Consider the following 17,828-nt stretch of genomic DNA (forward strand, 5'->3'; position numbering starts at 1 on the left):
CATAGTGGTGGATATCTTTCATGGCAATAATATGAAATGTAAGACTTTCTATAAATGGATCCTGCTGAGTGTTAAAGTATGTGCAGCCTTGCAGCCTTTCTGAGGGGGCAGAGTCAACAATAGCAAGCCTTGGGTGACTAAGGTGGGAGCCTTGTTGATTATACTTCATTTATGTTGGGTAAGATATTGCTGTGACCACGGAGTCTCCAGATTAAGTGGGACTAAGTATTCAATTATCTAAGTGGTAATTAATATCCAGATGCACTGTTAGACTTGTTATCACTGCATTATCATTACAACAACATGACCCAAACTAACCAGTTGGTATTAAGTTCTCCCAGTAAGAAAGAAGTCATCTCGATTTTTCTCCACTTTGGAACCAAACTTCCAAGCAACAGATTATGTGTTTATTTCACAACTACAAAACTTTAAGTAACACAAGGAGCTTAGTCAGCCTGTCACTAAAACATATGTTTATATAAATGTGTGTGTGTGTGTGTGTGTGTGTGTATATATATATATATATATATATATATATATATATATATATATATACACACACACACACACACACACACAAACATGTATATGTGTGTGTATGTTAAGTAAATCTCTGTCAGTATGCATTTTTGTAAATATCTAAAATATTGACAATGGTGAATGTTTAATATTTTCCCCTAGGTGAATGTCTTCTACCAGAACTGTACCGACAATGTTACTTGCAGCTGTGGTGCTGCTATTAAGGCAGGGGATGATGTCCTTCTCATCGACAAGTGTCAGAAAAAGGAAAATTCTGTAGAACAACATTTGAATGTGAAATTATACCAAATTGGAAAGCTGGAACCACAATTTAGAATTGAAAAATATAAAAATGGTCAATATAAGGTAATGTTCATTACTTAATTAATTCATATGTGTTATTTTGATTAATATTACATCTTTTATGTAAGTAATTATTAATCTCATTGGTGATGTGTGTGTGTATGTGTTGATGTCATAAAATGATATCTAATAAGTATTGGGGTGTGTCTACTACAGCCTGTCTTGGCTGTCAAAGACTCCCTGTCCAACCATGTCTGCTATCCCTGAAATTTTGCAAAAAGTTCAGGGATATATATGTATATGTGTATGTGTGTGTATATGTTTGTGTGTCTGTGTTTGTCCCCCCAGCATCGTTTGACAACTGATGCTGATGTGTTTACGTCCACGTAACTTAGCGGTTCGGCAAAAGAGACCGATAGAATAAGTACTAGGCTTCCAAAGAATAAGTCCTGGGGTCGATTTGCTCGACTAAAGGCGGTGCTCCAGTATGGCCGCAGTCAAATGACTGAAACAAGTAAAAGAGTAAAAAGAGAGTAAAGAGTACTTGGTTCTGTTCTTTCTAAAAGCTTGTTTGTACCCATCTTCCCAGGGAACTCTGTACTTTGACCTCTGAGACCACTAAATTACTTCTAATTTCATGGTTTGTTGAATGTTCCAAGGGAAAACTGCAGCCTTTCTTCTCAGTCCACTTTTATATCCCTTTATTGGACCCCTTGTCCTTCTTGCTATGGTCAATGACTTATCTGCTTCCCTCACAAACTTGATTGACAATATTGTCTTTTTCAACTCTTTTACTCTTTTCCTCTTTTACTTGTTTCAGTCAACTGACTGTGGCCATGCTGGAGCACCGCCTTTTAGTCGAGCAAATCGACCCCAGGACTTATTCTTTGGATGCCTAGTACTCATTCTATCAGTCTCTTTTGCCGAACCGCTAAGTTACGGGGACATAAACACACCACCATCGGTTGTCAAGCGATGTTGGGGGTACAAACACAGACACACACATACATATATATATATATATACATATATACGACGGGCTTCTTTCAGTTTCCGTCTACCAAATCCACTCAAAAGGCTTTGGTCGGTCTGAGGATATAGTAGAAGACACTTGCCCAAGGTGCCACGCAGTGGGAATGAACCCAGAACCATGTGGTTGGTAAGCAAGCTACTTACCACACAGCCACTCCTGTTGGTGTTTCTCATATCTCTGTTGTTCAAGGCTGTGAGTGAGTGTTTTGAGCACCTTATCTCTGTTGGGTAGAGTAAAAACCCCCTTTGGTCATGAATGACCATGGGATTTCCCCCTAGAAGGTTCCCCTCCAAGGCACAAGTCTGGACAAGGTTGTTTATGGAAGACCAGCAGTCACCCATGTGTACCAACCTCCACTGTCCATGCCATCAATGTTACTCAAAGGAAAGGCAATGGCTGATACAGATTGATGCCAGTGACATCACAACTCATTTTTACAACTGAGTGAACTGGAGCAATGTGAAATAAAGTGTCTTGCTCAAGAACATAACATACAGCCCAGTCAAGGAATCAAACTCACTACCTCATAATTGTGATACCAATGCCCTAACCGCTGAACGATGTGCTTTGCTTTACATCCAGATTAGATGTTTGTCATAGTGCTTCTCTCTCCACAAAGCCTACACAGCTAATCCTCCCTTATGCTCTATTTGTGCACGTCTGTTGGCATTGAGATGTGTCATCTGATTCAGACACCCTGGGATATTTGCTCTACAGATTTTGATCTTCTGCCTTCCACCTGGTGTCATATTTTTACCAGAACCATTGCCCTGTTTTCCAATATTTATGGTATAGGAGGAACCAAGATCTTGCATTAGACGATGTATGAGGCTTTGACGATTTCTTACCGAACAACTACACAGATGATTTGTTTATAGTGATCAAATGTTTGTGTAGATATAAGCTCACTCTTTCCATCAGATCGACATTACCTGTACAGGTGCAATGAGTGCCACATGTCAGATGTCAAAATGATCGCAGAGCAACGTGGAATGAAGTGCTTTGCTCAAGAATGCAACACAACACCTGGTCTGGGAATCAAACCCATGATCTCGCAATTGTGAGCACAACATCTTAACCACTGAGCCATGTCTTCACATGCGATGAAATGAGTGCTCAACACCACATTGGTGGATAAATAATATCTTTATTTGTGAATCAAGGCTACCATTGGTTTCATGTTAGAAACAGTAGGAAAATATTCAAGTATCTTAACACATGGAGAAAGGCGTTCACCTCTATTTTGGAAAACAATCTTTCCAAAAATGGAGGTGAACACCTTTCTCCATGTGATTGGCTTGAAAACTTGTTAAGATGCTTGGATATTTTCCTACTGTTTCTAACATGAATCCAATGGTCACTTTAATTCACAAATATAGAAAAAAATTTTTTTGTGTGTATGTGTGTATGTATGTGTGTATGTATGTATGTATGTATGTATGTATATGGTGTGTGTGTGTGTATGAGGGGGTGCTGAAAAGTTCCTGGCTTTGGGTAAAAGAAAATACAGAAAAATCAGTTAATTATGATTTTATTCAACTTATTCCACCCCCGCTCACGGATTATTGCAGTGGTCCTTCAGTTTTTCTAAGCCCTGTAAAAAAATTTGGAAGGTTGGGCCTCCAGCCAGGCCATTTGCTACATCCTTAAAGCCAGGAACTTTTCAGCACCCCTTGTATTTATGGAAACACAATAGGAACATAATTATCAAGAGATCCAAATATAGATATTTACATATTGTTGTTGTTGTTGGTACTCCGTCGCTTATGACATCGAGGGTTCCAGTTGATCAGATCAACGGAACAGCCTGCTCATGAAATTAACGTGCAAGTGGTTGAGCACTCCACAGACACGTGTACCCTTAATGTAGTTCTCAGGGATATTCAGCGTGACACAGTGTGACAAGGCTGACCCTTTGAATTACAGGCACAACAGAAACAGGAAGTAAGAGTGAGAGAAAGTTGTGGTGAAAGAGTACAGCAGGGTTCGCCACCATGCCCTGCCCTGCCGGAGCCTCGTGGAGCTTTAGGTGTTTTCACTAAATAAACACTCACAATGCCCGGTCTGGGAATCGAAACTGCGATCCTATGACCGCGAGTCCGCTGCCCTAACTCCTGGGCCATTGCGCCTCCACTTTTTATATATATATCCCACACATATTGATAACTGATCCTTTCTTTTCTTCTTTTTTTTTTTTTTGTATTGTTATTTCCTTCAGGTCATCTTACCACATGGAACTGAAATATTCATCAGTGACAGCTATGCTAACTTTGCCAATGTCTGGGTTTATTCATCATTTCATGACTTTAATAACACAGAAGGTCAGAGACAAAAATTTTTCTTTGTTTTTCCTTACCATGCCATTATTTCTAGTTAGCCTCACAGCAAGACACCTATTTCTGTCTCTCTGTCTCCCTATAACCTTTCATCATCTGACACAAGATCACCTCCTCCAATGTCCCCTCTCCTCTCCCAAAGGATTCTTTGTCTTGCAAGTTACTTGGTGACCCTGCCAGTGCTGATGCTATGTAAAAAGCATCCAGTCAACACCGTAAAGTGGTTGGCGTTTGGAAGAGCATCCAGCTGTAAAAACCATGACAAAATCGACCGTGTCTGTGCTGGTGCCGCATGAAAAGCACTCAACCTACTCTGCTTGGTGGTTGGTATTAGGAAGGACATCCAGCTGTAAATACCCTGCAAAACAAACACAGAAGTTTGGTGCAGGCTCCTGCCTGGCTAGCTACTGTGAAACTGTCCAACCCATGCCAGCATGGAAGACAGATGTGAAACAATGATGATGATGAGGATAACATCTTTGTAAAGTTTTTTCTTCAAACTGTTATACTTTTCTTCACAAACCACTGTACAGTCTGGTACGTCTTTTCTGTCATTACATCAATACATTAAGGAAATGAAGTCTGTATCAGGCTGATGAGACCATAAAAAGATTGAAATATATCCAGAGTTGTGTCCCATACCTACTAATTAATTCAGGTAATATCAATCATTGACTAGTATTGTTTTTTCCTCCTCTGCAAAATAATTTTTTGACTTTTTAATGCTGATTTTAATTTACATTAAATTTAACAACACCGTTGTTGGAATTCCGTCGCTTACGACGTCGAGGGTTCTAGTTGATCTGATCAACAGAACAGCCTGCTTATGAAATTAACGTGCAAGTGGCTGAGCACTCCACAGACATGTGTACCCTTAACGTAGTTCTCGGGGATATTCGGCTTGACACAGTGTGTGACAAGGCTGACCCTTTGAATTACAGGCACAACAGAAACAGGAAGTAAGAGTGAGAGAAAGTTGTAGTGAAAGATTACAGCAGGGTTCACCTCCATCCCCTGCCGGAGCCTTGTGGAGTTTTAGGTGTTTTCGCTCAATAAACACTCACAACGCCTGGTCTAAGAATCAAAACCGCGATCCTATTACCGCGAGTCCGCTGCCCTAACCACTGGGCCATTGTGCCTCCACATAACAACACCATGTTCAGGCTAAAATACTTAATGGGGAGCGCAATAAAATTTTTTAATCAATTGAAACCAGACAGTGAAGAAAATTTATTATTGTTAACGAAAATTACTTTTAATAGGAGTAAGGGAGAGAACTCAGAATACTTAAGTTGACCAAACCATAAAGGATGAACTAAGATGGAGATTTAGTCTGGTGTTTGATAGTTGACAACTTTGAAAGTATAGTCAAAACAAAGCTACCTGGTCATAGACTGAGTCACAAAATATGTAGATTTGGATTTGAAAATAATGCAGTTTCTAACAATAGTGATGTATCTCAGTGGTGCCTTCCACAACAAGAATATATAGTTATGTGCTGGTTACAATATATAACTATATGTTCACACTAAATTAACTGTCTTTCCAGCATTTTTTTTTCTTTTATCAGATTTTTATTTATTCATCTGAAAGAAGGGAATGAGATTATTGTTGAAGTATTCATTAACTCTAATTTGACGAGGGGAGATGGTAAGAGGCATATATATAGAGAGAGAAAGCTAGAGAGAGAGAGAGAGAGAACTAGGGGGAGAGAGACAGAGCTAGAGAGAGAGAGACAGAGCTAGAGAGAGAGAGAGAGAGAGAGAGAGACAGAGCTAGAGAGAGAGAGAGAGCTAGAGAGAGAGAGAGAGAGAGAGAGAGAGAGAGAAAGAGAGAGAGAGAGAGAGAAAGAGAGAGAGAGAGAGAGGAATCATTCCCAGAACAAGTACTTTATTGATTGCCCCTGGACAGCAAATACTTTTTATGGGCAATTTGATTTTATATATGGTTTTTAACCGAAATCTTTTAATTGACAATAAACCTATTTGTTAAATACTGTTAAATAAATAAATGTAAAAAATATATGTTATTTTAAGCAAATATTTATGTATAAATTTCATAAGTGTTTATAAGGGGTCCCTAAGGTAAAGCCTGAAATATAAAGGGGTCCGCAAGTCAAAAAGTTTGAAAACCCCTGATCTAGGACAATTATCATTTAATAAGGCACCCTGTGCATTCTGCATGGCAATTGACATTTGGTAGTGCCTCCAGCACTAGAAACCAATTCAGATATTGGAGCAAGATGCAATCGTCTGACTCCGGCCTTGCCAAATTATCCAACCTTAGCCAGCATGGAGAGCAGAAGTCAAATGATGACGATGATGATGATTGTATGCATGTATATATGCATGCATGTATGTATGTGTATACATACATATGTATGTATGCACATATCATGTTATGCGTATGCACCTATGTTCATATCCTCTATTTTTGTTTGTTTTTAAATACAGGTCTGTGTGGTGTATATGACGATAAACAAGAGAATGACCTGATGCACTCAGATGGGAGTCACACACAAACAAATACAAGTTTTCCTACCAAGTTTTCTCAAAGCTGGAGGTAAGACAAATTATGTATTTTGACTTGTTTGAAAGCCTAAGTAAGAAATGAGAACTTGATAACATTCTTTGAAATCATCAAAGACAGACCAAATGGCTTTAAACTATCAAAATCAAAGTTTCTTGACAGGATATACTGGAAAGTTACAACTTACAATAAGTTACATACATACATACATACATGCATGCACTCACACACCCATGCATTCATACTCACATACATACATGCATACATACATACATACATACATACATAATGTTTGTCTGTTGTCAATGATAACCAGGACATCACATGGGAGAAGATAAGTCACAATGCACAAGCAGATTGTCTGATCAATGAAAATAATAGAAAGGGAAAGAGAAAAAGAGATGGATAGAGATAGAAATCGAGAGATACAGAGAAAGTGAGAAAGAGAGAGAGAGAGACTCATTGGGCAGCAGACAAATATTAAAATATAATGAAATGAAATAATTGAGTGGTTGGCGTTAGGAAGGGCATCCAGCTGTAGAAACTCTGCCAAATCAGATTGGAGCCTGGTGTTGCCATCCGGTTTCACCAGTCCTCAGTCAAATCGTCCAACCCATGCTAGCGTGGAAAGCGGACGTTAAACGACGATGATGACGATGATGATGATGATGATGATGATGATGATGTTGATGATTTATCTCCATTAAAACATGTTTATCTCCCTTTACATTGCTTAGTAAATATGCACTGGAATATAATTATCTTCAATGAAAGAAAAGATTGTTTACATTAAAATAGTTAATATATCTCAAAATATATGGTAATTACAATCATTTCTCTATTTAGTTTCTGGGGTAGATCACCCTCAACAGCTAAAAATCAATAATGTAGAATAAAAACAAGAATTTTCTCAATCCCAAAATATCCCAGTACTGAATGGGGTCTCTGAAGAATCAATAGCACTAAGTCATTGCAAAAATATCCCTAAACCCCAAATATTGCTGCTCTGCAATATAATAAAATTTTCACAGTTACATCATAATGACTTCATAAATGTATAAAGGGCACAGGCATGACGGCGTGGTAAGAAGCTTGTTTCCCAACCTCATAGCTCCAGGTTCCATCTCACTGCATGGCACCTTGGGCAAGTGTCTTCTACTATAGCCTTGGAATGACCAAAGCTTTGTGAGTTGATTTAGTAGATGGAAACTGAAAGAAGCCCATTGTGTGTGTGTGTGTGTGTGTGTGTGTGTGTGTGTGTGTGTGTGTGTGTGTGTGTGTGTGTGTGTCGATTTGTGTTTGTCTTTGTGTCTGCATTTGTCCCACCATCACCGTCTGACAACCTATGTTGGTGTGTACATCTCTGTAACTTAGTGGTTCAGCAAAAGTGACTGACAGAATAAGTAGTAGGCTTAAGAAATAAGTCCTGAGGTTGCAAAAACCTTTCAAGGCAGTGCCCCAGCATGACCGCAGTCAACTGACTGAAACGAGTAAAAGAATAAAAGAATGTATTTTCCTGTCTTGTATTTTCCTGTTTGGTATTTAAAAAAAAAAAGATATGAGTGGAATTTCTTTATTTATTTACTGTTTTGTATTAATTTTCAGAGTAAAGAAAAGCGAAAGTCTCTACAGTGGTGTCTGCCAAGCAGTTGACTCCAGGAATTCATCAACAAAATACTGTACTAGCTGCACTGATGCACATATGTGTGTTTCAAAACCGAGTCAGTTTCAGTCTTGCAAAACAACTGGTAATGTTCTTTATCTAAATGTTTCATAACCGCACTTCTAATTAAATACATGAATAATTACATGCAATTAGCTTGACAGTAAAGTTTGCTTGCATCCTGCATGAAAGTATGTCTGGACTTCTTCCCATACCTTGTCATGTTGTGAAGTGTTTGTAAACAAAGGACACGTTCATATAGCATCAAGCGATTCCAATTCTGTGCACAAAACATGTCTGGACTATTTGCTGTTTAATAGATTGGGAAATTATTAATAGTTGGGGCTGGTAAAGTACACAACCAGTATCTAAAGGGTATGGATTTGAGTCCTGTAGCTACTTGCTTGCAAATTTTTTCCATCTTACAAGGATAAACACCCAACCTTTCTCTGCTGTCCGAACAGCTTTACTGTGCTTGAAATTTACTTTCTTATCTGAAATACATGCACACACACACACACACACACACACACACACACACACACACACACACACACACATGTGTGTGTATATGCATCTATATGCATATATGTATGGCCCGTAAATAGCATCATTTGAGCGTAATCGTTACCGGCATTGCCTTCTAGTACTTGTGCTGGTGGTACGTTAGAAAATCATTCGAGTGAGGTTGTTGCCAGTGCCGCTAGACTGGCTCCCATGCAGGTAGCATGTAAAAAACACCATTTTGAGCATGGCTGTTGCCAGTACCGTGTGACTGGACCTCGTGCCGGTGGCACGTAAAAACACCCACTACACTCTTGGAGTGGTTGGCGTTAGGAAGAGCATCCAGCTGTAGAAACTCTGCCAGATCAGAATGGAGCCTGGTGCAGCCTTCTGGTTTGCCAGTCCTCAGTCAAATCGTCCAATCCATGCTAGCATGGAAAGCAGACGTTAAACGATGATAATGATGATATATATATGTATATATATATATATATATATATATATATATATATATATATATGAGTGAATGAACAAACGAAAGAAAAGGGCACTTAAGACATTTAGAAGGAGTTACACATATTATTTAAACAGTTTAATACAGTTCCATGCGAGGGTGTATAGGGGAGTGAAGTTATTGGAGCATGCAATGAAGATTGTGGAAAGGGTGTTGGAGAGAAGAATTCAGAAAACGGTAGATGTGGACAAGATGCAATTTGGTTTTATGCCAGGAAAGGGGACAATAGATGCAGTGTTCATTGTGAAGAGATTGCGAGAGGAATACCAAGATAAGGAGAAGGAGTTGTACATGTGCTTTGTTGATCTGATTTGATAGGGTGCCAAGGAAGGTGATTGGGTATTGAGGAAGAGAGGTGTGCTAGACATAATAGTGAGGGCAGTGATGAGTTTGTACGAAGGGGTAAAGACAAGAGTTAGAGTTGGATCAGAGCTGTCGGAGGAGTTTGTGGTGTAAGTTGGTGTGCATCAGGGATCTGTGTTGCCACTATCATTGTTTGCAACAGTGATGGAGAGTGCAAAAGAAGGATTGATGATGGAGATACTGTGTGCAGGTGACCTTGTTCTGATAAATGAGACAATGGAGGGATTGAGGGAGAAGTTTTGGAAATGGAAGAAGGCGTTTGAAAGCAAGGGTTTGAAGGTAGACCTTGGGAAGACAAAGGTGATGGTAAGTGGGGTGGAAGGAGAAATGTTAATGAGTAAGGAAGATCCATGTGGTGTGTGTGGGAGGAGGGTAATGGCAAATGTAGTGTTGTGTATGAAATGTGGATAATGGATTCATGGTAGATGTAAGAAAATGAAGAAGGTGACCCCAAGACTGGCATGAGATTTTATTTGTGGAAGAAGTGAGAAAGGAGCTGGAGGGCTGATGGAACCAGTGGAAAGCTTATGTGATGAGGTGGAAACAGTGAGAGGGTTTTATTATTTGGGAGACAGGGTGGATGTAAGTGGTGGATGTGAAGCAGCTGTGACAGCAAGAGCAAGACTTGGCCGGGTGAAGTTCAGGGAATGTGGAGTGTTGTTATATGGGAAAAGGTTCTCCTTGAAGATGAAAGGAAGGGTCTATAGGAGTTGTATGAGAGCAGCAATGCTGTATGGGAGTGGGAGATGGCATTTGAGGGAAAGTGAAATGACAATTTTGAAAAAGTCTGAGAGAGCAATGGTGAGAGAAATGTGTGGTGTAAAGCTTTTGGATAAAAGGAGGGCTGAGGATTTTATGAAGATGCTGGGGCTGGAGGAATTGGTGGAACAGCTGGCAAGGGCGAGTGGAGTGTGGTGGTATGGAATTGTGTTGATGAGGGATGAGGATCATGTTCTGAGGAGAGTGCTTAAGTTTAGAGGGATTGAACCATGAAAGCAAGGTCAGCCAAAGAAAACATGGAGGGGACAGGTGGAAAAGGAAATTGGGAGGGTTGGCTTGTGGAGGGAGGATGCCCAAAACCGGGCAAGATGGTGAGATGGTGTGCGAGAGCAGTTGCTGTAAGAGTAAGGTAGATCCAGCTACCCCTGTTAACAGGGACAAACCCGAATTTAAAATATTGGAGACTAAATGGAAACCGCAAATGTTGTGTGTGTGTAAACAAGTATGTATTTAGCAATAGAATAAACATCAAAAGACATGCATTAGAAATAATCAAAACACTTTATCTTTTACTTCATTACAGGAAGAGATATCACCAGTAAAATGGAATCCCCAAAACTTGTTCCCTACAACTGTTATTCAGGTGTGGAATCCGTTGATGAATTTGATTATAATCCAGACTTTGTATCATCTGTAAGTATAAAAAGAGAGCTTTCTTTGATTGTTTTGCTTATTTTGGTTGTTGTATGAGCAAATAGCTTAATTAATATAGAACGGATGAGGTGCTTGGTCTTTTCTTTCAGGGTCTCTGTTATAGCAGGTACAGAAGGGATGTAGTTCTTTTCACACCAGGAACTTGATCTGATTGTTTGCAGCATAGATAGTGGACTCCTGCCAAAATGACTTAAGGGTCAGTTAAGGGTGTTAAACCAGGTGATAAAGAAGTTTACCATTCAATAAGAAATATCCCCACACCCCAGCAGCTCAGGATTCCATACCATTTCCATCTCCCATATTTTGCTCAGAAGACTTGGCTTGACCGAGGACCCTAGTTAATGACACTTATGAAAGGGGACTCACAATGAGACCATATCTGAAAAGAGGAAGATATTTTAAACTCAACGTGCTTTGGAAATCATGTAAATAAATATCTCCTGTTTTATTTCTCCACACAGGAGTGGATCTCTGTTAATCAGTGATGAAGATTCAGGTGTTTGAGCAACTGAATTCTCTGCTGCTTAATTAAAGTGTAAATGGCTGAGTATTCCAGCTGTCATTTGCAAACTTGACCAGATAGCATTTGTTAATTTATTTAGGTGTGTTTGGGGTAGAAATATATGAAAGGCAGCGAGCTGGGAGAAATGTCAGCACGCTGGGGGAAATGCTTAGCGGTATTTTTCCCATTGCTACGTTCTGAGTTCAAATTCCGCCGAGGTCAACTTTGCCTTTCATCCTTTCAGGGTCGATAAATTAAGTACCAGTTACACACTGGGGTCGATGTAATCGACTTAATCCCTTTGTTTGTCCCCTCTATGTTTAGCCCCTTGTGGGCAATAAAGAAATAAGAAATATATGAATGTTGTTGTATTTGGGGATGGTCATATTGCCAGTTTAGCCAATAAAAACACACGCACTGTATATTTGGTGTTAATTTGCTTGTATATGAATGTTTGTATGTATGTAAGTATGTATGTATGTATGTATGTATGCATATATGCATATATGCATGCATGCATGTATGTATATTGCCAGTTTAGCCAATAAAAACACACGCACTGTATATTTGGTGTTAATTTGCTTGTATATGAATGTTTGTATGTATGTAAGTATGTATGTATGTATGTATGTATGCATATATGCATATATGCATGCATGCATGTATGTATGCATGCATGTATGTATGCATGCATGTATGTTTGTATGTATGTATGTTTGTATGCATGCAGGCATGTATGCATGCATGTATATATGCACGTATGCATGTATGTATGTGCATGTATATATATATGTGTGTGTGTGTGTGTGTATGCATGCATTTATGTATGTATGCATGTATGTCCGTATCAGTGTCACAAAAAGTTGATAGAGCGAGGGAGAATGAGTGAGTGCTGGAGACAGTGTCATCTCTCCTAATTTCTCCTATTGCCACTCACTCAGTTATTTGTGATCTGATCTCCTACTCCTGTGTTACACAGAATAAAAAATTTACACATCAGATACTTTTATAAGTGATTAGCAATAAATCTATTATTTGATTTACTAATCCATTTATTTATTTCAATGTGTAATGTGTAGCAACAAAGTCATAATTGTGTTTCAATTTTATAAATTTTAGAGCTTACCACCTTGGTCTGACGATGAATTTAGTGAAACTGATGCAAAAAAGTTCTGCCAAACATATTTGAAGGATAAAACATCATTTGCTCCTTGTACCACCACTATTGGGATAAATATTTCCAGAGAAATAGAAAGCTGTATCACCAACATTCAGGTATACCAATTAATTCATCTAATTTTTATAATTTTGGCTAGAAAAGGACTTCAGGTTCAAATAAACTGAAATATTCTTCCCAATTCAATATCTAACTAGGATAAAAAAAGGGTAAAGACCCCCTTTGGTTATGTATGACCATGGGGTTGCACCTAGAAAGTTCCCCTCTGAGGCACAAGTCAGACAAGGTTGTTTATGGAAGACCAACAACTGTCCATGCATACCAGCCTTCCCTCTCCCTGTCACTGATGTTATCCAAGGGAAAGGCAAAGGCTGATACAACTTGGCACCAGTGACATCACATCTCGTTTCTATAGCTGAATGAATTGGATCAACGTGAAATAAAATGTTTTGCTCAAGAACACAACACACAGTCTGGTCCAGGAATCAAACTCTCTACCTTGTGATTGTAAGCTTGATACTCTATCCACTGAGCCATGCTCCTTGCAATATCTAATTAAAGTTACTTTATTCAGAGAAGTTGATGAGGTTGGGTAAGTTTTCTTGCCATGGGGAGAAGAGAAAGCTAATTTTGTGAGACTGGCTTTTCACCTGATATAACTGTTGATAAATTCGTTTGAAAGTTATATGAAATACCTTGTGGTTGTTTGTTCTCTCTCACTGGGTTTGGAGTTTAAATCCTACTGAAGTTAACTTTGACTTTCATCTTTTCTTACTTCGTTAATTTAATCAAATTGGTGGAATTCTTCACGAAGTTGGCTTGTGATATTTATTCTACCTCTATTCTTTCTGATCCCACCTTGATCGTCCATCATTGTTGTCAAATAAGCTTTTCTGAATGGACTGAGAAAAACAAAAGAGCTGCAAACTTAAAGGAATTTTCATTCCTATCGTTGAAAGACAATCTAAGGTCAGAAAGTGCTCAATAGACACAGTTGATGATGATGATGATCTTGGTGATGTTGTTGTTGTTGGTGGTGGTGATGACGACGATGGTAATGGTGGACACAGTAGTGGAGATACTGCAGCTGCAAGCAGACTCTTTTTCCCTCATCAATGTAACATTGGTATTGATTTGTCAGAATCTGCTTCTCCAGCAACAGATAAACTTATCTGACCTCTCACATTTCAAGATAGAATTCTTGTTCATGCAGACCATTATTAGTTTCCTAGATGAATTTTAAAAAAAATTTTACTACTCTAGTCTAAGCTACCACTTTAATTCTTTTCACATTAATCTGCCAAACTTAATGCTTTTTTTTTATTCATGTTGAATGAATTATGCTTCATCTTGTAGTTATGGGATTTTGATGAAGCAACCATTAATTTTTAAAATGATATTGTAGGGTTGGTGTGAGAGACCAGATCTGGCCAGTTTGAACATAAAACTAGCTGAATACTTTGGCTGGATATGGCTGGATATGGCTGGCTTAAATTCTAAAGGATTAAACAGTACATAATATAAAACAACCCACTTGGAATTGAATCCTCAGTCATCTCAACCAGACAAAATTCCTATTTATATAATATTCTAATAATTATCCTCCTCAGCATGTTTACCTATTTTTTCATGTTTGTATGACCTTCTCCAACGCAGCCTCCAACCACTTGTTGCACTCCTGTATCCTCTCTGTGAGGTTTAACATCCTGAGATCAGTTTTAATCACTTCAGCCCATGACCTCTTCTCAGTATTATTCTTCCACTGTTTCTTTTCACTTGGATCTTGTCAATTTTTTTACCCAATTGCCATCATCCAGATGCATTTCATGTCTATCAATGCAGTTGTCTTTCTTATATCTGATTACTCCTATATCCTGTTTTTCACTAATTTCCTTTGTTCATTTCTATTCACTCACACAACCAACATTACACATTCAATGAAGCATGCTTGCTTCCTTTCTTTCCAGCCTTGCAAACCTTGTGTTCAATGCTCATACACACACATAAAAATTTACACTTTGTTTGAATAGAGAATCCTTGTGCTGTCAGCAGAGGCGACAGCTTCCTTAAATTTTGCAGTCCTGTTTTTATTCTGTACACTATGCTTCAGATTAAGTTGTTTGGCCAAAAGAAGCTCTTTACTCTTTTACTTGTTTCAGTCATTTGACTGTGGCCATGCTGGAGCACCACCTTTAGTTGAGCAAATCGACCCCAGGACTTATTCTTTGTAAGCCTAGTACTTATTCTATCAGTCTCTTTTGCTGAACCACTAAGTTACAGGGACGTAAGCACACCAGCATTGGTTGTCAAGCGATGTTGGCAGGGACAAACACAGACACACAAACACATACATGCACAAATACATATATATATATACACACACATATATATATATAGATACATATATACGACGGGCTTCTTTCAATTTCCATCTACCAAATCCACTCACAAGGCTTTGGTCGGCCTGAGACTATTGTAGAAGACACTTGCCCAAGGTGCCACGCAGTGGGACTGAACCCAGAACCATGTGGTTGGTAAGCAAGTTACTTACCACACAGCCACTCCTACGCCTCTGTTAACTTCTGGGGATTATCATATTCAATATATATTGCTGAATATTTCTTTGAATGTTATTTTATAAAGTTTTCTTTTCTCTCTTTTTAAAATTGCTTCGCTTCTTTTTTCAGATTACAAAAGATGCGAAATGGGCTCCAATAATGTTGGAGTCTATGCTGCTTCGTTGCAACAGAAGATTGCATCGCATGGTGCTTGGACAACAAGAAGATCGAAGATTAATTGAAGCCATGGCCAGTATATGCCCCAATGATTGTTCTGATAATGGAAATTGTGAAAAAGGTTTGTAATGGCCTCAAAAGGGGACTACCTACATATTTTTCTAGACTGATTGCATCAAATTAAGATAATCTAAGGACAGACCCTCTATAGGATGGGAGGGAGGAGGGCACCATCAGCTAGAGACTCAGCTTTAACATTAAAGGCCCCCAAGGGCCAAATGGTAGTGTTAAATAAATCACCCAAATAGGGATTGAACTCAGAACAGGAGAAAATACCATAAAGTGTCCAATGTTTTTACAAGTCCACTATTCTATATTGGTAATTGAATGAGCAACACAGAATCCACGGCTCCACACTTAGAAGTGACTAAACATGAACTACTATTGGAACTTACATACCATTTACAGAAAACTTTTTTTACCACTTCTATACACCACTTTACTCAAATAATGGAACTGCAACTACAATGTTTTATATTTCATTTCTACTTTCATTCTTCTATTTCCCTCTATATTCCCTATATCTTCCTTTTCCACAATAATTCCTTATTTCGAACTCAAACATTAACCTCTATTTAACCATCTTACATCCTCTCTGATAAAGGATATCCATAATATCCCAGAAATGGCTGTAAGACTATATCTATATCTCTTTCCTTATAAATGTCCTGAAAACTCCTCACACCCTTGGCTTTGTTATCTCTTTTGTATAATATATATATATATATATATATATATATATATCGTATAGATAGATAGATAGATAGATAGATAGATCCATCCATCCATCCATCCATCCATTTGTTTGTCTTTTTAGTTAGCTATCAACCAAGCTTTCTTTCATTCATGTTATAAAAATCAATCCCATAAGTTCACATGTGAAATTCTTTTCTCTTATCAACAGGAAACTGTCAATGCAATGCACCATATGCTGGAGATGACTGTTCTGTGAACTTGGAAATGGCACCACAAATTACATATCTTCAAAATAATGGCATTTGTCATGATCTTGAAGGAAATTCTTGCACATGGGTGTCAGTATATGGTGGCCCATTTTTGGAAAACCAAACTGAATGCCACATATCACAACTACAGGTGAGCTTTTAACTCAGTTTTGATAAGTAACTATTTCCTACATTATAATTTATATATGAAGTCATTTTACTAGTTTGTCAATCAGTTGGTTCATTGAGGACAGATGAATTTATGAAATCAATCTAACATTTGATCAAAATACCTTCCTATATTTAATTATATACCTGTAAGATTCTGAAACCAAATATCTCTAAAGTCAATTTTGTGTTTCATATTTAAGGGGTTTGATAAAATAGGTTAACACTTAAAAACTGCAAGTAATTTAAGCAACTGTCTTTTTTGCTCCAAACTGTGCTGTTTGCACCAATTTCAGAATTCAATACCTGATGGCATTGATTTTATAGAAAGTAATTGGGTTATCTTTACATTTATTATTAATACTTAATGAGATGCACTTAACTCAAACTAAAAGTAAATAATTGTTAAAAGAAAAGCAATATTTGTCAGTATCCAGCATTATTTTTATTTTTCATACAAATATGAGAACTACTTTTCCGCCGAGGTTGACTTTGCCTTTCATCCTTTCGGGGTCAATAAAATAAGTACCAGTTTTGAACTGGGGTCGATGTCTATTTTTGTTTGTCCCCTCTATGTTTAGCCCCTGGTGGGTAATAAAGAAATTAAAAAAATATGAGAGCCACTTCAAACATGTTTTGATCTTATTATAGCCTCATTAGTGATGCTTAGCATTTACTGTTTGTGCTGTCATTTTTATGGATAAGTCACTGAGTAAATGCACAAGACTGTACATTTATTGATGGAGGAAAATAGAATTTGTTTTTACCTGCTGTGTCTGTAAGAAAGGGTTCTGACTATGACCTTCGTAGGTCTTCTGATATTGGTAAAATTGATGTTGCTAATGATATGCACTCAATACTTGCAGGAAAGATATGAACAGTGTGGAGATTCTGGTAAGAAAAAACACTTACAGTGGTTCATATGGATTTTGGTGGGATTTGAACTTAACATGGTGAACAAAAGATCAAAAGATGCATGAGTGGGAAGGTAGCATGATAGCAGTGAGCTCTGAGGAACAGAGACCGTTATAGCAGCAGCTGAAA

General features: G+C 38.2%; 1 protein-coding gene across 1 annotated transcript in view; it reads left to right on the plus strand.

The window, feature by feature from the left end:
• LOC106880038 (uncharacterized) overlaps positions 1-17,828 on the plus strand; it is a 455,047-nt gene that overhangs the window by 49,469 nt on the left and 387,750 nt on the right. Inside the window, exons 10-17 of the mRNA XM_014929839.3 lie at positions 682-885; positions 4,074-4,176; positions 6,645-6,753; positions 8,326-8,468; positions 11,068-11,177; positions 12,820-12,975; positions 15,565-15,733; positions 16,577-16,767. Coding sequence (XP_014785325.3) covers positions 682-885; positions 4,074-4,176; positions 6,645-6,753; positions 8,326-8,468; positions 11,068-11,177; positions 12,820-12,975; positions 15,565-15,733; positions 16,577-16,767 — 1,185 coding nt within the window. The remainder of the gene's footprint in view (positions 1-681; positions 886-4,073; positions 4,177-6,644; positions 6,754-8,325; positions 8,469-11,067; positions 11,178-12,819; positions 12,976-15,564; positions 15,734-16,576; positions 16,768-17,828) is intronic.

This window comes from Octopus bimaculoides, chromosome 22, assembly GCF_046866305.1.
Source record: "Octopus bimaculoides isolate indiv1 chromosome 22, ASM4686630v1, whole genome shotgun sequence".
NCBI lineage: Eukaryota > Metazoa > Mollusca > Cephalopoda > Octopoda > Octopodidae > Octopus > Octopus bimaculoides.